The following is a 20,265-nucleotide window of genomic DNA, read 5'->3' as shown; positions in this document are numbered from 1 at the left end:
TAATTTTAATTAAAACACTCCCTATATTTGCTTTGTAAATCTCCTCCAGGCAGAGTAGTGGAGAAGAAAGGCCATATACTTTGAAATCAGTTGGAATTGGGCTGGAATTTCAGCCCATTATTCATGCTGTTCACTAGCTGTGTGACCTTTCTGAGCTTTTCTTTTCCTCAAAGGAACAATATGGGTAATAATACCTTTCTTATAGGGTGCTGTGACTATTAGATGAAATAGATGTTGCATGTAATTTGCCTAGCACATGGCATGCCTTGCTGAGGGAACATCCTCTCCAGAGATATGCCCTGGCCCTACTCCTCGCTGGGAATTAAAGTGAAACAGGCAAAATAATAACTTCTTTAAAAGAAATTTTTTTTAGTGTTTATATATTTTTGAGAGAGAGACAGGTGTGAGTGGGGAAGGGCAGAGAGAGAGAGAGGAAGACACAGAATCTGAAGCAGGCTCCAGGCTCTGAGCTGATGTGGGGCTTGAACTCATGAACCATAAGATCATGACCTGAGCCGAAGTAAGACGCTCAACTGACTGAGCCACCCAGGTGCCCCAATAACTTCTTGACAAAAAGAAAAAGTACTCATGTCTCTGAGGCTCCTAGTCAAGTCTTTCTCTCTGTCTCTGTCTCTTTCTTGGATACAGAGAGGGTGAGAGGTACAATTTCAATAAGTTTTTGTGACCATGAAATAGTCTCTTTGTGTCTTAAAAATTTCCTCAACTTGCTTCCTTTGCTCCATGTGTCCCCTACACGTCACGGTCATGTGATGAAGTACTAGATTCAAATTGATAAGGTTTGTTATCATTCCTGTTTGTGTAAATGGGTTCGCACTAATAGGACTGAAAAAAGGTTTGCCCGTGAGATTCTTCCACCCAGAGGTACCGCCAGGGCTAATCCACAGATCGCACTGAATTGGCCTTGGAGAGCTCCCAAGGAGTTCAATTAAAAGCCAGGAAGAAAAATTGAGATAGGATACACAGTATAGAGAAAAACATCCCTCACTTGACTCTAATCCACTAAATTAATTAAGAAAGGGTTTCAGTTATTAGAAGCCACAGGGGAAATACTTGGGATTAATTAAAACACTACACTGTTCCTTATAAATCTGAAGCCAATTAAGAGATTTCAAAATAAACGAGGGAGCAGCAAAATGAGAATGGAAGTTAATCCTGAGACAAGAAATTATTCTTTGGAATTTTCAATTTTAAGTACATATTTGAGAAAATCCTAAAAGTAATATGCATTTTCAATATGTTATTTGTGCTTTTAATTTTTCTTTTTGTCGATTTGAGGTATCATAAGAAAGAAACATCTCAGAATAATTTATAATCTGGCCTATAATTTTCATGCCTCAGGATCATTACAGGAAGAATGATTTTAAGAAGAAAAACTACAGAACCTAGCTAGTTAATTCCAATCCAGTAAACTTCTATGAAAATTTTGGCATGTGGAAATGAGCCAGAAGGATAAAGATCTAAGGTGAGGAGAATTATAAAAATCCAATTATCACAATTAGCTGGTTGGAATGATTGGTCTTTTGTGAAATTCGCAGAGCAGTGTTGTTTTTCCAGGAGACTATGGTGTTGATCAACAACGGTTTTGAAAGTGTTTTGTGAGATTTTTGTAAATGGTGGAAAATATCATACAAATGCTTAGTTTGGCACTGAAGATGTTTTTTCCTAGAGGATAGCACAGATCATTTTCTTTTGTTCAGTGACCTGAAATGCTGAACATTGTTTTAAAGGGAGATAAAAAGGAATAAGGAAATGGCTCATGGCAAACTTTTTGTCAGAATTTAGAATTTGATGTAACATGCTTTGCAGTTTTTCTCTTCTACTATTTATTTATGTGTGTGTAAGTGTAGACATCTATACACATCTAATGTGTGCATGCATGTGTTAGGGTAATAGGTTATAGATCTCCTCATTCTTGGAATGTAAAAAATACCCTCCAATTTCCTTCCAACTTCCTGGTTAAAATGGCTCACTGCTTTAAGGGTTTAGATAAAATAAAACACATTTTAAAGGTAATGTCTTCAGAATCTAGAGACTTTATAACACAACCTCTAAAACATTTCATGATACTTTACCTTTTGCCTCCTATTAAAATCTTCTTTAATCAAAAATCTACTAGAAAAATAATTCTATTGTATTTATTTGAAAATAATCATTTCTTTTTTTCTTAGATTTTATTTATTATTTTGAGAGAAAAAGGGAAGCATGAGCAGAAGAGGAGCAGAGAGAGAGGGAGAGGGAGAAAATCCCAAGCAGGTTCCTTGCTCCACACTGAGCCTGCCATGGGGCTCTATCTCATAATTGTGAGGTCATGACCTGAGCCAAAATCAAGAGTGGGATACTTAATCACCTGAGCCACCCAGGTGCCATGAAAATAACCATTTCTTTAAAACCTTCTGTTTTCCAATTTTCGTTCTCTCTCTCTCCTTCCCTCCCTATTCCTTCCTTCCTTCCTTTCTTCCTTCCTTCCTTCCTTCCTTCCTAAGAATTATTGGGTGCCAATTACATCAGACACACTACTGTGTGTTAGAAAAACAAACTTGAAAGGAGAGTTCACAAATATGTCTAGTGACAATAATGATAATTAGGGCAGCAGACCAAATTCTATTCCTTGTTGAGTCTCATTTGGTCATATGATTATCTATCAATTCTACAATCTATTTATTCAGTCTCAAGGTACTTATTGCCTTGTAAATGCCTAGCTTATGGCATGCATTTCTGAGCTGAATACTTTATCTAGAGTTCAGCTCAGTCTGTAGGACTCAGCATCTAGCTGGGTACTATGAAAATAAAAATAAGGGGCACTTGGGTGGCTCAGCTGGTTAAGTGTCCTAATTCAGCTCAGGTCATGATCTCACGGTTCGTGGGTTTGAGCCCCGCAGTGGGCTCTGTGCGGACAGCTAGCTCAGAGCCTGGGGCCTGCTTCAGATTCTGTATCTCCCTCTTTCTCTGATCTTCCCCTGCTCATGCTGTCTCTCTCTCTCTCTCTCAGAAAAAAAAAAGTAAAAATAAAACTATGATTTCTATATGAATAGAACAGAAGTGAGGGAGGAATTCAAAGAAAGGAGAAAGCAGTGTAGTCATCATGCCACAAAGCTCCATGGAAAAGCAGGATTTGAGCAGGGCGCTACAAGGTTTATAGGGATACAGAGACAGTAGAAGTTATGATGGTAGGCAGTGGAGCTTATGCAAAGACAAGGAAACTGCCAAAACCTGGGATGGGGAGGTGAGATTTCCGTTTGGAGCAGAAGTCTGATGTTTCAAGAAAGAAAATAAGTTGCGTAGTTAGGGTAGCAATACTGGAGAGCATCCTGAAAATTATGATCGAAGAAGGACAGGATAGAAGCACATTTTAGGTTTAGTGGGGTTTTCGATAGGGCTCAGAAACCTTTCCTTTGGGTTACTGCCCCTGCTGATGGGGGCTGCCAAACTGTGTATCCCACCTCTCTGCTAAAGCAGTGACCACATGACTCTCTCTCTGACAATCAGAGTATGCCATTCCACTGGACACTGTGATTGGCCAATTGGAAACCTTCCCTAGATTTTTCTAAGGAGCTGCTCATAAAGGTCTGTGGCTCTGGTACCACTCTCATAATGACAGTTGACCTGAATATAGAGGAGAGAGTTCTATGGGCATTTGAATTTCTGGTTCCAGATATCTGTGAGGCCAGCTTCATCTAAGCCCTCCCTGTGTTCTGATTACACGAACCAAATTTCCTCCTTTTTTTGTTTAAGCTAGTTTCTCTCACTTAGAATTCAAAACAGATCTACTGATACAAGAGAAAAAAGAAAAAAAATGCTCTTCGAATATTCTGACAAAAATATAGGGAGAAAGCTGGATTGGGAAGGGAAGAGAATGATTTTACTTTTAAAATGCCAGTTTTATGTAAGTGGCAAGGCATATACATAGAAATATTTAATGACATCAATTTTGGATTTTTTAATAACTTTTTAAATGTTTATTTATTATTTTTGAGAGACAGAGAGCAAGCAGGGGAGGGGCAGAGAAAGAGGGAAACACAGAATCTGAAGCAGGCTCCAGGCTCTGAGTCATCAGCACAGAGGCCTCTATGGGGCTCAAACCCACAGACTGTGAGATCATGACCTGAGCTGAAGTCAGACGCTCAACTGACTGAGCCACCCAGGTGCCTCTAATAATACCAATTTTAAACATAGTCTCATAAAATGTAATTGTGATAGCTAACACTTACTGAGTGATTTCTATGTGCTCCACATGACTCTTTATTCTTTACCTTCATTAATCCACTGATCGTCCCAACATCCCACTCTACAAGGGAGAAAACTAAGGTAAAGAAAGATGTGGAAGTCTGCAAGATGAATGAGCTAATGAGTTTTGAAGCCAAGGTATAGATCCAGGTAGTCTGACAACAGAGATCATCTTGAATTAAGTACATACATATTGATATGTAATCTTTCTGTGTTTAAAATATCTTTAATGTGTGTTAAAAAGTATGCACACATGTTTACTGGGGTGTTTGGTACATATAGGTTAAGGATTCATAATCTTTTTTTAAAATGGATGCTTATGGGAGGCATAATCTTCCCACTTCTGGGCAATTATACAGTGTATCCAGACCTATGCAATGTATACTGGTCGCTTGCGGACTTTTATCTCTAATAATAATACCTGGCAGATGTTCAATGTCAATGGATAGGAAATATCATTAAATGGAATCCATCCCAGATTTTCTATCACTCTCTATCTTGTTTGCTTGCTGATCCTTTGTTCTGCACCTGCATCAAAACAAAACCTGTACCTATTTTTGCATTTGCATAAATAGACTTATTTTGGATTTCTTCCCAGATTCCACAACATATGAGGCCTACAGTATATCACTCACACCTGTGTATTTGTTATGTGATGTGGACTGGGACATTTCCAGTTGCCCTAGAATTGGTGGCTATAGTCCTTCCTGGAACCAAGTGGTTTTAAGCACCTCACATTCTAAAGAGAGCTGCTAATTAGTAGGGTTAGACATACAGCTCAGGTTGGAGAAATGGACCTGCTACCTCTCTAGCCCTTTTAAACAGATGAATTGGAGGAAGGAGAAAGAAAATAATGTCCTGTCTGGACGGCAGCAAGGGAGGAGAGGAAGGTGGTTCCCCCTTCCCCACTGCTAACCAAGCAACATGGGTTGGGGATGTTCCAAGATAATCAGTCTTAGAGCTTCCGAGGGCACCTTTGTCCCTAGTTGCTGTCTACTAGCCTTTCTGCCCAACCTGTGCTGCCACTAGTGAAGGAAACACAACAAGAAGAACTCCTGGGGCAACTGGATGGTTCAGTTGGTTGAGTGTCTGACTCTAGTTCAGGTCATGATTTCGCAGTTCATGACTTCAAGCCCTGAACTGGCTCTCTGCTGTTAGTGCAGAGCCTGCTTTGGGTTGTCCCTGCCTGCCCCCCCCCGNCGCGCACGCGTGCGCGCGCGCGCACACACACACACACACACACACACACAGTCTCTTTCTCTCAAAAGAAAAAAAACAGTGAAAAAAAAAAGAAAAACTTCTACACAGTGTCTGTTGTAGACTTCATGTTTGTGTCCCTCAAATCTGTATGTTGAAAGCCTAACCTCTAAAGGGATGGTGGGGCCTTTGTCAGGTTATAGATGGCGAGGCTGGAGCCCTCACAATGGTATTAGTGTCCTTCTAAGAAGACACAAGACAGCCTGTTTTTTCTGTTTGTGCTCTCTCCACCATGTGAGGATACAATGAGAAGATGGCCATCTATAAACCAGGAAGCAGGCTCTCATCAGACACTGAATCTGCTGCTGCCTTAATCATGGACTTCTCAAACCTTTCAAAACTGGGAGGAAAAAAATTTTCCTACTTCAGCCACCCAATCCATGGTACTTTTTACTAGAGTAGTCTGAGTTGTCTAAGATGGTCCTGTATTAGCAGATGCCACCAGCAGTCACCGAACTCAAGGCTCAACATGGACAGTCGGGCAGTCCCAGGAAACAGCTGTGCACGTCCCCAAACCTCACCGTCGTCCCTCCTTCCTCCAATCATATGTTTGAGATTAGTGGATTGACAAATTTCACAAACACTTGTAGAAGTGCTATGTGTCGGGCACTGTTCTCCATGACTTACAAGTGCTAACTCACTTACCCTGCATAATACCTCTAAGGAGGTAGGATACTATTATTAACTCCACTGTACAAATGAGGGGGCCGAGTCATACAGAGGTGACCGGATTTGCTCAAAGTCACACAGCTGCAAAATGGCAGAATCAGCCTGCAGCAGGCAGTGCCTGCTCTTAATCTCTAGACTCCACCTTGTCCACCACCACTCATCCCTCGCCCATGGGCCGCAGCCTCACACATCCTCGGATGCTGGGGCGAGAAGACACCAAGTCCCTGCCCACTCAAAGATGCTCAAGCCATAAGCCCGGCTGGCACAGCAGGAAAGGAAGGTGACTGGATTTAAATCAGGTACAAGAAGGGCAGGAATTTTAAACTGACCTAAGCTGAATTTGTAGTAACCAAAAATAATCATAAAGCTACAGGCGTTTGCCAAATGTAGTTAAGGGGTAGGAATTTGACAAAGGAATTTAAAAGCAAGTAATGCGGGGAAAATAAAACTATCTCATGTTTGTACCTTCTGAGTTCAGGCTCCTCCATAAATCATGTATTGCCTTGATCACACATTCCTAGACCTTAGTCATACCTTTGTCCCCAGCTCTTACCTTGCTGAAATACAGAGACGATCCAGAAGAGATGACCCCACACCCTTGCTCTGGTTTTACAATTTCTCCTCCAATAACTTCTTGCCAGTCAGACTCCCATCCATTCTGGTTCTCAAAATCTGACATAATCGTGGAAGGAAGAGCTGCTTCTGGGTGGCATTCGGTGCCTTGGTACCCCTGGTCACACCTATGAGAGAGGAAGGCCAAGCAAACAAGTCATCGTCTCCTCTGTGAATGCCAAGGCCAGATACCTGCAGCATTTGCTACGTCTCACTTTGGCTCAGACCTTAGCATTCACACTAGGGATTTCTCTACAGTGTCAACCTGTATGCGGTAGTAACAACCTTCAGGTTTTGACACTGAACAACAAGAATAAAAGGACAGAATCCTTTCTTAAAAGAAATAGTGCTGCAACAGCAGAACTGAGGCATCAAGCAGTAATGAAGAAAGATATGGGTGTGTGTGTGTATGTGTGTGTGTGTGTGTGTGTGTGTCGATGGGTAGGGACAAGAGTGGGATTTTCCTGTAGTCTTGAAAGTCACATAAAAATATTTGTGTGTTCATCCAATATGTAGCTCTGGCCACATTGTATAGCCCCTTTTCCTGATTAAATTACATCTCTTGTAGAGTCTTTGAGTATTCAAGTGTATTCCTGTCTTATCCTCATTAGATAATCACCATCACCCCCTGCTCACAACCTTGAGCTTCCGGTGAAGTGACGTAGGACAGTGCGTAGCAGCCCTCTGACAGGTGCTTTAAGAGTGCCAGCAGAGAGCACCTGGATGGCTCAGTCGGTTAAGCGTCCTACTTCAGCTCAGGTCATGATCTCACAGCTCATGAGCTTGAGCTCCACATCTAGCTCTGTGCTGACAGCTTGGAGCCTGGAGCCTGCTTTGGATTTTGTGTCTCCCGCTCACCTCACACTCTATCTCTCTCTCTCAAAAAATAAACATTAAAAAAAAAGAGTGTCAGGGGAAGGAAAGGGAACCAACAGCAAAGTTCTTTAACCACCAAAGAGAACTTTGGGGTTAATTAATAAACTCTGAAATTTACATTCAGGAGGCCTAGTCTTGAAGTTAGACTTTGAAGTTTAGAATATATGGCTCAGGTTTTACATAAAAATATAACAACATCTTGGGGCACCTGAGTGGCTCAGTTGGTTGACTTCAGCCCAGGTCATGATCTCACAGTTCATAGATTTAAGCTCCAGGTCAGGCTCTGTGCTGACAGCTCAGAGCCTGGAGCCTGCTTTGGATTCTGTGTCTCTCTGCCTCTCTCTTTCTCTGCCCCTTCCTGCCTCATGCTCTGTCTCTCTTTCAAAAATAGATAAACGCTAAAAAAAAAAGTTAAGGAAAATTTAACATCTTTTATGTCTGAAATAAGAACAGAAAGGAAGATAGTTTTCTTTTCACTATTTCATTATTTATCAGTCTCTTCATACAACTCTGAGAACAACTGCTGTGGTATCCCTTTAAACACAAATTCTAGGGCACCTAGGTGGCTCAGTAGGTTGAGCGTCTGACTTCGGCTCAGGTCATGATCTCATGGTTTGTGAGTTTGAGCCCTGTGTTCGGTTCACTGCTGTCAGTGCGGTGCTTGCTTGGGATCCTCTGTCCTCCTCTCTCTCTACCCCTCCACCACTCACGCTCCTCTCAAAAACAAACAAACAACAACAACAAAAACAACAACAACAAAAAAAACCCAACCAAAAAACAAAAAAAACCTCAAAGGGACATTTAAACACAAATCCTGAGAAGCAGACAATCACACCTGGCAGTGTATGTACCTGCACATGCCGTGGTCACATGAGCCATGCCCACTGCACATATTTGGGCACTGCTGCCCAATGTAAATGTTATCCAAAGCCCACTCGTCTTGGGCTGTATAATAGCTCTGACTCCAGCGGAAGCGGGTGGCACTGGACCTAGAAACAAGGTAGGGTAATAAACACAATATTTTAAGTGACATGTGGCAGCACAAAAGACGTCAGAGTTCAGAATCTCTCAGATAACGGAACTTTCTGGAACTTGTATTTTGCGGCCAATCATTTTTCTTTGATAGTTTAACATCTGCTCCATTATTATCAAATTCAACAGTTCTATCATGAAGAAAAGTTAAAAAGAAATCTGTGGTTTAGATATATACTTCAATCTTAATTTAACTGGTGACATTTTAAAGAAAAACAGAATATCAGATTTTTTTAGTTGTTACACAGAGATTTGATGCTAGGAAAAGAAAGGGAAAATAAAGAGTATTAAAAAATAAAGATATATACAAAAGGGCCTCTCTTTCACAGATGAAAATGTGAGGTGTTTAAATTACAGCACTACAATTTCTGACAATAAACACAACAGTAGTTATTGGAAAACTTCCAGTTAGCTCTCAGTATAAGACAAAAGTTGTGTTTGGGGGTATTGTTTTGGGGTTGAGGAACATGCTACAGTGTACTATAAGTAAGAACATCTGGGTGCTAAATTCTGCTTATTATTTCTGAAACATTAACTTGCTTTGGTTTCATGGACAAGCTGATGTTAAGTGGAAACAAAGAGTTAAACAGTCCATTACACATAGAGGAACACTTGGGACCTTGACTCATCTAAACCAGAGAGAAGGTCTAAAGAAGAGGATATTTTGAGAGGGATTGTGATTAGTTCGTTTTGGTGCCAAACAAAAGAAAACAAAAAGGATTTGCAGAATTAATGTGCAAACTCAGTTCCACTAATTAAACTTTCCAAGAGCACACTATCTACACATACACTTGATCTTAATGGCTCTGAATGATCCCTTAACGTCTACTGCATCAATTACCCACATATTAAATACTCCCTAAGTACGTAACAGATTGTTAAAATCCAGGCTAAGCCTTTACTGTTTATTTTACCAATGATCTGTGGCTAATATGTTGCATTTTCATTCCTAGTAGGGTAATTCCAGGATTCACTGAGATGTTTCCAGTAGACACAGGATTGCTGCATATCAGTGCTTGTCACGTTACATGCCATGACAAGAATGTGCCTCCTCTATGGTAATAGTTTACATTTGTAATCTAATAGCCATCATAACTTCCAGAGTTCCATTAAGAAATGGTTTTTAGGAGTTCCTACTACAAAAGTAGGTATGTTGTTTTAGAGCATAGAGCCCTACAGAAAAGAAGAAAATTAAGTTTCATGCATCAGTGTCATGCCAAGAAAGTTCTTTTAGGACTGATTATAATCTGAGTCAAGTCTCAGGCCATAGGTATCCAGATTGTGAGCTCTTTTGGGGATAGGGCCGTCTTTGTTTCAATAGTTTGCACAGGAACAGAATAAAGTAGGTGTACTGAAAAAGTCTGCTAAAAAATGAGTGAATGAGTGGAAAAAGCAGGCCAGGAAAGGGCAGCCTGTTTCTGACTCCTCCTGGTAATGGAGTAAGGAATTTGGTAGGAGTCTGGGGACTAGACCCCTTGGACCCTAGCTCTGCAATTTATCAGCTGTGTGACCTTTAGTGAGGAGTTTAAGCCTTCAGGCTTTCTAAGTTCCTCACCTCTCAAATAAAGGGATTGGGCAAACCGATTTCTAAGATCCCTTCTAGCTCATAAATTTAGTGATTGTTCTGGTGGTTGCTGACTGAAGTGATGGTTTATTTTCTTTACAGTCACATGCTTACATGAAACCCATGGCATATATTGTTTGAAAGGTTTGATATTTCAAACATTAAAATGGGTTTGGAAGCTTTCAGAAATCTGTCCTAGATTCCCCAGTTTATGTTTCTGAATGGTCACATGTAAACACATCCTAAATTCTTTGACTAAGTAAATTCATCCTTATGTGCATCTTGTGAACTCTTGAAAAAGTGTCTCCTGAAGATAAAAGCTCAGAGAGGATTCTTCCATTTAAAATTACAACCTACAGTTTAATGTGATGTTAATTAGCAGAAAAGGGGGGTGCCTGGGTGGCTCTGGCGTCTGGGTGCTCTGGGTGGTTGAGCATCTGACTTCAGCTCAGGTCATGATCTCACGGTTCCTGTGTTCGAGCCCTGTGTCAGGCTCTGTGCTGTCAGCGAGCTCAGAGCCTGGAGCCTGTCTTTGGATTCTGTATCTCCTTCTCTCTCTGACCTTCCCCTGCTCACGCTGTCTCTCTCAAAAATAAATAAAACATAAAAAGATTTAAAAAAAAAAAAGGAATCAAGAAGAGGTTGAATATTGGCTTTGTTTTTAGTGAGAAAAAAAATTAGTTGTGTGAGCAATTTCCAGCTGGTCACACATGAGAACACAAGGTGTGATCTCACTGATTTGCAGTTGCATCACTGCTAAACATTGCCTTCAATACAAATATTTAATTTGCCAATCCCTTCCTGCCTCAAATCTAAGCATTCTTAGAAGAAACACCTTGTATACTTTGGGTTGGGTCTGAAAGTGGGACCCCTGCTGTGTGCATCTTGAAATGAAGTCAACTTGCATTTAAAATCCAAACTCTGTGGATTCCCCAAAGCAACAGAACTTGACAGTCTTGTCTTTATTTGATTTTTTCTCCCTCATTTAAACTTCTAAACTGAATTAAACTACCACTGAGTCATCTCTTGACAGTTAGGTATCAAGGTATCAAAGTTGAGGAATCAAGGTAAATGAAGGCTGACTAAATTGTATTTTCCACCTTCAGAGTTACTGTAATTGCATTTACCCAATTATTCTGAAACTCATTCAGTCATTAGGCATTGATTTGTTTATGAAGTCAGCAAATGACAGCTGTTTGGGTCTCATTAGGCCCTGTTCTTATGTAAATGTCTCTCATAAAAACAAAATTAATTTTCATTGGGTAACAAATGTTCAGTTCATATACAATATCATTCCTCTGGGCAGGTGTATATATAGTCGGTATTTCTGCTATAAGTTGTCCTATCTAGCATACCTTCCAAAGTTAACAGATATTTGATAACATGGGAACCACATTTGCCTGTGTGCCTTCAATTGCTAGTTGCATATGAATCAGTCGAAGCAGCAGACCAAAGATTTGCCAAAAGGCAAAATGTTTCAAACTAAATTGTACTCCCTCTAGCTAGTGCTGGAGTAAAACACACTATTTGCAAAAGTTTGAAATAAATATAATACACAAAGCGATCAGGAACACCAAGGACAATAAATGAACTTTATCTTTATAGCAGAGCCTTTAAAAAGCATTATAAATCCAAAAAGAATGATAATAACCAGTTGAACACTATTTTTTTTGAAATACAGTAATAATGTTTAGTTTAAGTATTAGCAGAAGTATTAAAAGAAAATATCTTTATTGGGTTGTTTGTTTTTAGAAAACATGTTTACTTTCTTTACCCGGGGCTTGGAAAACAATTTCAAAAAGCAGAATTCAATTATTCACTTACATGTACTTAAAGGCAAATGGTTGCAGGAATAATCTAATAGATAGTGAGGCACTCTGAATTAAAATTCTACTTAACTCACCAACATGTAATGAGTACCCAACATGTGGCAGGCAGTGTTGGAAGTGAAGTGTTTAAGAGTCAAATAGATTTCCTCTCAAGTGTGTAATAAACATTAATGAGAATTGGTCTTTTCTGACTGTACTAAAACCTTGAACTCAGTGATACCATCTTTTAAGCAAGGAAATAATACTGCACCATACAATTCGAAGGTAAAATAACCTGCAAAGTTTGGGGTTTTTATTTTTTCTGTATGTGTGGTTTTTTTTTTAAATTTTTTTTGATAAAGGACAATACTTTCTGGATACTGTCTAAACTACATTAATAAAGAATAATAGTTTATAACATTTCTAGGATGATAAAGCATCTCTAAAATATACTGTATACTATAAAGATTACCTAACCATCATAATTTGAAACTGTATCCCACATGTCAATAAATAAAAAGCAACATTTTAAAAAATAGTGATGAAATAATCATAAAGAAATAATAAAAAAAAAGCCTCAGTATTCATGATTAGTATTTCAATTGTTTGATCTGTTGTTTTTTAATGATCTTGATAGGTATGCTTGGAATATTCTTGAAATTAAATACAAGTCTGGATTGTATTCCCAGTAGTAGATATAAAGAAGTAGGATGTTAGAGAAAATAGCGACTTGTTATGTAAAGCATTAGCCGAGTATCCAGGAAATGGCTCACAGTTGGATATAGAAAAAAAATCTGTTGAAATCAAATTTCAAGCATTTTATTCCAACTGACATAATGATGAATCCTTAAAAATAATCAAGGGGACATTCTTTTATAATTCAGTAATTCAATCTTCAACTGAAGGATGTATAATAATAATTCTGGGTTGTTATCTAACCAATTGTTTTTGTGTAGAGCCTAACTTTTATGTGAAATAATCTAAGAAGGGTTTATTTAGTAATTTTCTCTTTATAAAAGGGCTCTCAGAAGACAGATACTACAGAAAAATATAATTCTTGTCTCTCTCATGCTTTTCTTTTTTTACTACATATATCACAGAATCTTAGAATTCAAGAACTATGATGGACTTTCAAGATCATCTAATTAAACAACTTCATTAAACTCTGAAGAAATCAGGCTTGAAGAGGTTGTGAATGGTTAAAATTGTGTAATTAATCACTGGGAGGGTTACTGAGAACTCAGGCCTTCTAATTTCTAGTGCAAGGTTCTTTCTTATGTGAGCTTATCCCGTCCCAGGGCTTCAAATAGTACTTGTGGTATTTAACTCTTCAACCCAAAGTACATTTTATCCTAAGAAACTTGTTTTCTGAGCTCTAGATGTATAAGTCCAGTTGGCTTCTTGACATTTCTGCTGGAATAGGTAAGTCTCTCAACCTTCTATCACAAAAACAGAATGCTTCATTTCCTGTCCCCAATCCATTCTTCGTCCAGGCTCTCCCATCTCTGTCAGTGGTACAACCATCCAACAATTTCTCTAGGCCTTGGATTTACAAGCTGTTTTTGAGTCTTCCCTTTCTACCACAGTCCCCATCCAGTACCTCAGCAAGCTCTATTTGATTAAAATATATTTCACAAATGACAGCTCTTGTCATGTCTGCCACAATCACACTCCAAGCCACCTAAACAGCAAATGCCTGGAACACCCTAAACTTGACTCCCTGTCTTCACTCTTTCTCCTACAATATATTCTTCACAAGGTGCCCAGAGTGATCAATCTAACACAAAATGATGTACTATTTAGGGAAAAAATGTGTTTTTTTTCCTCTTAAACATGATCATTTATTTAACTTTCTCCCTAGTTACTGAGGCTTTAGCTTCTTGGGGGATGGGTTTTATTGTTACTGAAAGAATGTGAATAGAGAAAAAGAGAGTATATTAAGGTTTTGAAATAAAAAGTAGGGCTTTGCAGCAAGAAAACAGCCTTGAAAACCAAGTTGTCTTGACATGAGAGTTTTTGGATTCCTGTATCCTTTCCTTCTATGTATGTCACACCTAAATGAACCAGCTCATTGAGTTCTCCCATAAAAAGCAAAGTTGGGGCAAAAAGCAAAGTTGGGGCAAAAAGGGAGGTCAGAAAAAGCTAAGACATAGAGAGTATTATGTAAGTGAAATAAGTCAGACTGAGAAAGACAAGTACCATATAATTTCACTTATATGTGGAATCAAAAAAACAAAACAAATGAATAGACAAAAAGTAGAATAAGACCTACAAACAGACAGAACAAACTGATTGTTGCCAGAGGGGTGGGGGTGGAGGGATGGGCAACATGAATGAAAGGGTGTGGGAGATACAGGCTTCCAGTTATGGAATGAAGAAGTCATGTGAATAAGAGACACAGCATAAGAAATATGGCCGATGGTATTGTAATAGTGCTGTATGGCCACACAATTGCTACATTTGTGGTAAGCATCAAATAATGTATAGAACTGTCAAATCACTAAGTTGTGGGGGCACCTGGGTGGCTCAGTCAGTTAAGCATCCAACTCTTGATTTCAGGTCAGGTCATGATCTCACAGTTTGTAAGATCAAGCCCTGTACCAGGCTCTGTGCTGATAGATAGTGCGGAGCCAGCTTGGATTCTCTTTCTCCCTCTTGGGAAAATCCCTCCTTGGGATTCTCTGCCCCTCCCCCCCCCATGCTCACTCTCTCTCTCTCTCTGCCTCTCAAAATAAATACATAAAAGTTTTTTTAAAGAAATCACTAAGTTGTGCACCAAAAACGAATTTAACATTGTATGTCAACCATACTAAAATTTAAGGTAAATAGGACCATTGGCAAATCAAATTTTCATTAGCTCTAATTTTTCAAATATCCTCAGTATAAAAGAAAGATCTGGGTCTTTTGATGATGAAGAAAATGCAACTTGCCATTGTGCTTAACTCTTCTTCACATTCAAGTCATGCTAATAGGGACAGCAAAAGTTAAAGTAACAACCATATGCAAAGATGTCACGTCTCACCAAGTTTTCTGGGGAAGAAGCACTATGACTCTCCTCCACCGCATGAACTCACTAGCATGGTAAATACTTGCTGATGTGAATTCCTGACAACTTGGCATACTTGGAAGGCATTCCTAAAAGAGAGGAAGGCAAAAATTAAACTCAGCTTCTGTTCCCTCCAGGGACCATATGTTTTCTCACCCACCGTAAGTGANATGATGACAGCTTTGTAGTAGAGGCTAAAGTCTGGGATGGTGATACCTCCCGTTTTGGTTTCTAATGTCATAATCCTAACCATTTGCAATATGGATGCAGTCTATGATTTTCCCTTCTGTGAAACTAAAATATTTGGGAAATAATGGAAACAAGTGCCACTATGAAATTAAATGTCTTTTAATTCTCACATATAAAAATGGAAATGGATTAGGATCCATTTTTGTGACCTGTTATCATAACACTGGTGTTTGGTAAGAGAATTCTATTCACTGTGCTATTTATGCATTACTGCAATGTCAGCTCTCCATGTGTATGTATCAAGAAGTATACTTTATACTAAGAAACTGGATCTATGTATTTTTTTTTAAGGTAAGACATGTCATATTCTTAATATGGTCTACCTTTAGGTAAAGAGACTTAGAAAAGAGCAGATGAAGACATGTTACAGGGAGAGAGAAGAAAGAGATGTATTAATGGAGGAAAAGGGTTAGAGAAAATAATATTCAAAACATCATCATCCTAGAGTATCCAGTCCTGAAGTTATTCACATTTCTTTTTCATCTTCAATTACCCTCTGTATCTGTTGGTGCAGAATGTGGAATCCTTATTGCTCACTTTGTATCAATTCTAAGTTATAAATAATATTGTTCCTTTTCAACCAAACCTAAACTTTTGGAACTGTAATCCTCTGCCTCCTGTGTCAAAAGAAGAAGCCTACTTATCACAGGTGTTAGAGAAAACAGCCTTACCTCTTGGACCAGGTGCCAGGTGAGGCCATGATTGGTTGAGTACTCCAGTTTCACCTGGTTGTCCATGTGTGGAGTGTATGTCTGGCCACAGCCCATCACCAAACTGAACTGAATCATATAGGATGCTCCTATCTGCATTGATTGTGTTTCCACATAGCGCATACTCGAGGCAAGTTTAGAATCTCCAGTGAAACTGAAAGACAGAAGTGGGAATCAGAAGATTAAAAACGTGATGTGTTAAGGGAGAAGTAAGCTCTTCATTTCAGACCATACACCAAAATAATTTAAAGATTTTTAAAAATTTTTAAATTTTTTTAATTTGAGAGAAAGCAAGACAGTGTGAATGAGCACATGGGGGAGAGGTGCAGAGAAGGAGGGGGGAAGGGAGAGAGAGAGAGAGAGAGAGAGAGAGAATTCTAAGCAGGCTCTGTAGTCAGTGTGGAGCCCAGCGTGGGGCTCAATCCCATGACCCTGGGATCATGACCTGAGCTGAAATCAAGAGTCAGATGCTCAACTGACTGGGCCACTCAGGCACCCCATACACCAAAATAATTTAATTTTACTTATTTAAATCTTGGCCAAGCTCTAGAATGGATTTCAGTCGATCTAATAAATGTAATTTAAAACAACCTGCCTATCAGAAGCAATATTTTTTTAAAGTTAATATCTGCAGCTATTAAATATATTTGAAAATGGGTACTCATTCATATATTGTTCATGAGTATAGACCCTTTGGCTCATTAATCTCACTTCTTAGAATCTCTCTGAAGGAAATAATTCTAAAATCAAGGGCAGCTTTATAAAATATGATAATATTGCAAGTTTCCTTAAAATAGTAATTGGTAACCATTTCAAAGTCAAACTACAGAGAAAACAGAATACTTAGGTAAACTGGTAGAGCCAGTTGACAAATTATCCATATTTCAAATATTTATGAAGGTAATATAATCAAATTAACATGCTTATGATAAAATATATTTTTTAAAACCCACAGAAACGATGCATACAGGAAATTCACCAGAATGCTTGCAGCGGCTATGTCAGGTGGTGGGAAACTAGATAGTTTACAACTTTTCTTTTGTTTTTCTTATTTTCCTAACAGTCTTCAATGCTTGGGCATTAAATACTGAAAACATAGCAATGTAGTTTTAATGACTGTGTCTGAAGTTGGTAGAATTGCCTGGGTCCCCACTGAGTACTATACAATTGTAAGCTGTTTGAAGATGGGCACAATTACTTTTTTAGAGCAAGCTGCTCAAGGAATTTATAATCCATTAGAGGAGATTAAAATATGGACACATTTTTGCTGTGGTTAATATGGGTCACTGTAAAGATTCTGGGGTTGACCACACTAGGGTTTGTTCGCCACAAAGCCTGGTACTGTTTCCCTGAAGTAGGCCCAGTAGCACTCATCAACAGTAGTTCCTGTGAGTCCGGGGCCTTAGCTGACATAGAAAAGGGAATGATGCAACACTCAGTGGCATCTCTGAGGCATTTGATATTTTTCTTATTTATCCTTGGCTGAATCAGGAAAATAAGGAGTAATTGCTCTGCCTTGCTTCTTGCAGACTTTAAGATGTTATTTAAACATGTTGGGGCACCTGGGTGGCTCAGTTTGGTAAGCATCTGACTCTTGACTTCGGCTCAGGTCATGATCTAAAGGTTCAAGAGATTAAGCCCAAGCCCTGCATGGGGCTCTGTGCTGACAGCACTGAGCCTGCTTGAGATTCTCTCTCTCTCTCTCTCTCTCTCTGTCCCTCCCCTGCTTGCTCTCTCTCTCTTTCACAACAAATAAAAATAAACTGAGAAAAAAGATGTTATTTAAAGATGGAATACTGTCCATAAAGAGGTCCATCCTGGGTTTGGGCTCAAGGTTATAAAATGTAAGAAGTTTTTTCCTAACAATGACTAAGTACTCTTAAACAGTTTTAAATTAAGTTTTATACTTGGACAATGAATAGAGATATAAAATGTTTAAAAACCCCTAACTCTGCTTTAGTTGAATGGTCAATAAAAGGAAGAGAAAAGTCATATTCCTAATTGCTGGTATTATGTATCCAAGTGTTTACAATTTGTTTATCATTCATAATAAAGATGCCCACCCGTTGTCGATTCTAGGTCATATCCTCAGGCTGTGCTAAGCACCTTATCTTTCTTACTTCCATCCTTACAATAACTCGGTGAAGTCGGAATAATATCTCTAGGCAACAAATGTGGGAAAGGGGATAGTAAATGGTAGACTCAGTGTGAAATCAGCTTTGCCTAACTCTAAAACCTCTTCACCAATTCACTATCTCTCTCTCTCCTCCTATTACTATAAGATGGAGGAGGAAACACAGTTTTGAATAACTTTCATGTATAGTTAATTCAAAAATCATTAACTTTCAATTACTGTGTAATGAAATTAGTGTTGGAGATCTAAAACCATGATTGCTGCTGTGTGATATGCTGTACAGGATGCAATCTGGAAAACATAAAGCTGCAGAAAGCAATTTTTAGCAATATTACAAAAGAAAAGAATCAACATAGAAGAAAAATACTAATAAGCCCTACAAGCACAAACTTGTCAATATAAATTCCAGAGTCTTTTAAGTAAGAAAAAAAAAATCCCTACTGCTTCTCCCCATGAGAAATAAATGTTTCTTTTAACTTCAAGGGTTAAAAGTGCTTTCTAGTATCCTTTAGGAAGAAGATAATTAGAGGCAGTCAACTAATTAGTCATTTGAATTATCTGCTTTAAAGGCATACTGTATGTCTTGGGCATCTGGGAAAAACCACACTGTGCACGGCAGTACATGGGGTTCATGATCTGCAATCCATAGACAGCTACTAGAACTTTCTCACCTATGTACTGCACAGTATTTCCCCACCTCAGTATTTCTGAAATAATTTAAGATTATTTTCACAACCAGCTCCTTGTAAATTCTTCCCTTCAGAAATGGTTTAGTGTCCTTGCAATTCTAAAAGAAACAGAACGAAATGCTGTATTTTGTAAATATTGCCTGTACCTAACTTTTGCATGGTATGATCAACCATGAACCTGGTTCAAGATAGCGAATATACAACCCTGAGGACTATGTGCTCTGTGAGCTACCCTCACAATAACTGCTTTTAAAGGTCCCAAGACACCAAAAAAGAAACAATATAAAAATTATACAAGAGGACAAGAGTCTAGGGCACCTGGCTAGCTCAGTTGGTACGGCATGGGGCTGATGTTGGGGTTGTGAGTTTGAGCTCCACATTGGGTGCATGGATTACTTAAAAATAAAACCTTAAATCTTAAAAAAAAAGGACAAGAGTCTAAATGAGAACTGTTAAATAGTGACAATAAAATTCTTACTTAGCAGTAATATCTATTCCACTAGTAGTTGTGTCTTTTCTTGTTGTTTTTGTTGTAATCTAGAGCTAAATACATTTCTAATGGATACATCTGCCACACCTCATGGTACCATGATACCTATCCTGATGTCTTAATTGGAAGCAAAATAACAAGAAAATCACAGAAATCTATGCCTTAATATTTTGACCATTCATAGTATAAGTTCACTCAGTTGTTTACCATTCATAGGACAAGTTCTCTCATATGATTTTTTCAGGACTGGCTAAAAGCCAGTGATACTAGGTCAGCTTTTTCTCTCCTGAATATGCTGATGTTCTTACTCAGCTGGAGATTTAGAGGAAAGAATTTCACAGACTGCCATTCTTTAATTGATAAAACTGTTCCTCTTTGTTGCTTGTTTGAGTCAGCATAGGTTCACAAAGGTAAAAATGAAGCTGAACTTCTCTGTAACAATCAGAGAAATGAAAAATAGTCCATATCAGTCTTTGGGAGAAATTCCGGAGGCAGAATGCATTGGAAATCAAGAGGCTTAGTTTCATTCACGTTGATTTGTGAGCGTGCCTCAAAAATAAAGGGACNAAGCAAAAGTCGGACGCTTAACCGACTAAGCCACCCAGGCGCCCCAAAAATGCTCCTGCATCTAATTATAAGATTTAGTGAAAGAATGTGGATAATTCTTTCCACTAGGACAAGAGTACCTCCCTGTGTCTTTTCATTCTACCACCAAGAAGGCTAGCAGGCTATTATGACTCTGGTAAAATGGAGGACACATGAATTACATGTTTCCATATTTCTTTTACTTTCTTTCTTTGCTTGCTTCCTCCCTCCCTCCTTCCTTTCCTTCCAAGTGAGTGCATGTACACACAAAGGGAGGGGAAGGGGGGCAGGGCGGGGGG

General features: G+C 38.8%; 1 protein-coding gene across 2 annotated transcripts in view; it reads right to left on the bottom strand.

The window, feature by feature from the left end:
- The window catches only part of RELN (reelin), a 527,959-nt gene that overhangs the window by 129,120 nt on the left and 378,574 nt on the right, over positions 1 to 20,265 (bottom strand). For both annotated transcript variants that reach the window (XM_077746923.1, XM_077746922.1), the window contains exons 21-24: positions 16,030 to 16,222; positions 15,086 to 15,198; positions 8,511 to 8,648; positions 6,725 to 6,911 (exon numbers count right to left, since the gene is read on the bottom strand). In XM_077746923.1, the coding sequence (XP_077603049.1) occupies positions 6,725 to 6,911; positions 8,511 to 8,648; positions 15,086 to 15,198; positions 16,030 to 16,222 (631 nt within the window). The remainder of the gene's footprint in view (positions 1 to 6,724; positions 6,912 to 8,510; positions 8,649 to 15,085; positions 15,199 to 16,029; positions 16,223 to 20,265) is intronic.

Source organism: Crocuta crocuta, unplaced genomic scaffold, assembly GCF_008692635.1.
Source record: "Crocuta crocuta isolate KB4526 unplaced genomic scaffold, BGI_CrCroc_1.0 scaffold396, whole genome shotgun sequence".
Classification (NCBI taxonomy): domain Eukaryota; kingdom Metazoa; phylum Chordata; class Mammalia; order Carnivora; family Hyaenidae; genus Crocuta; species Crocuta crocuta.
This window is presented reverse-complemented; position numbering and strand designations above follow the sequence as displayed.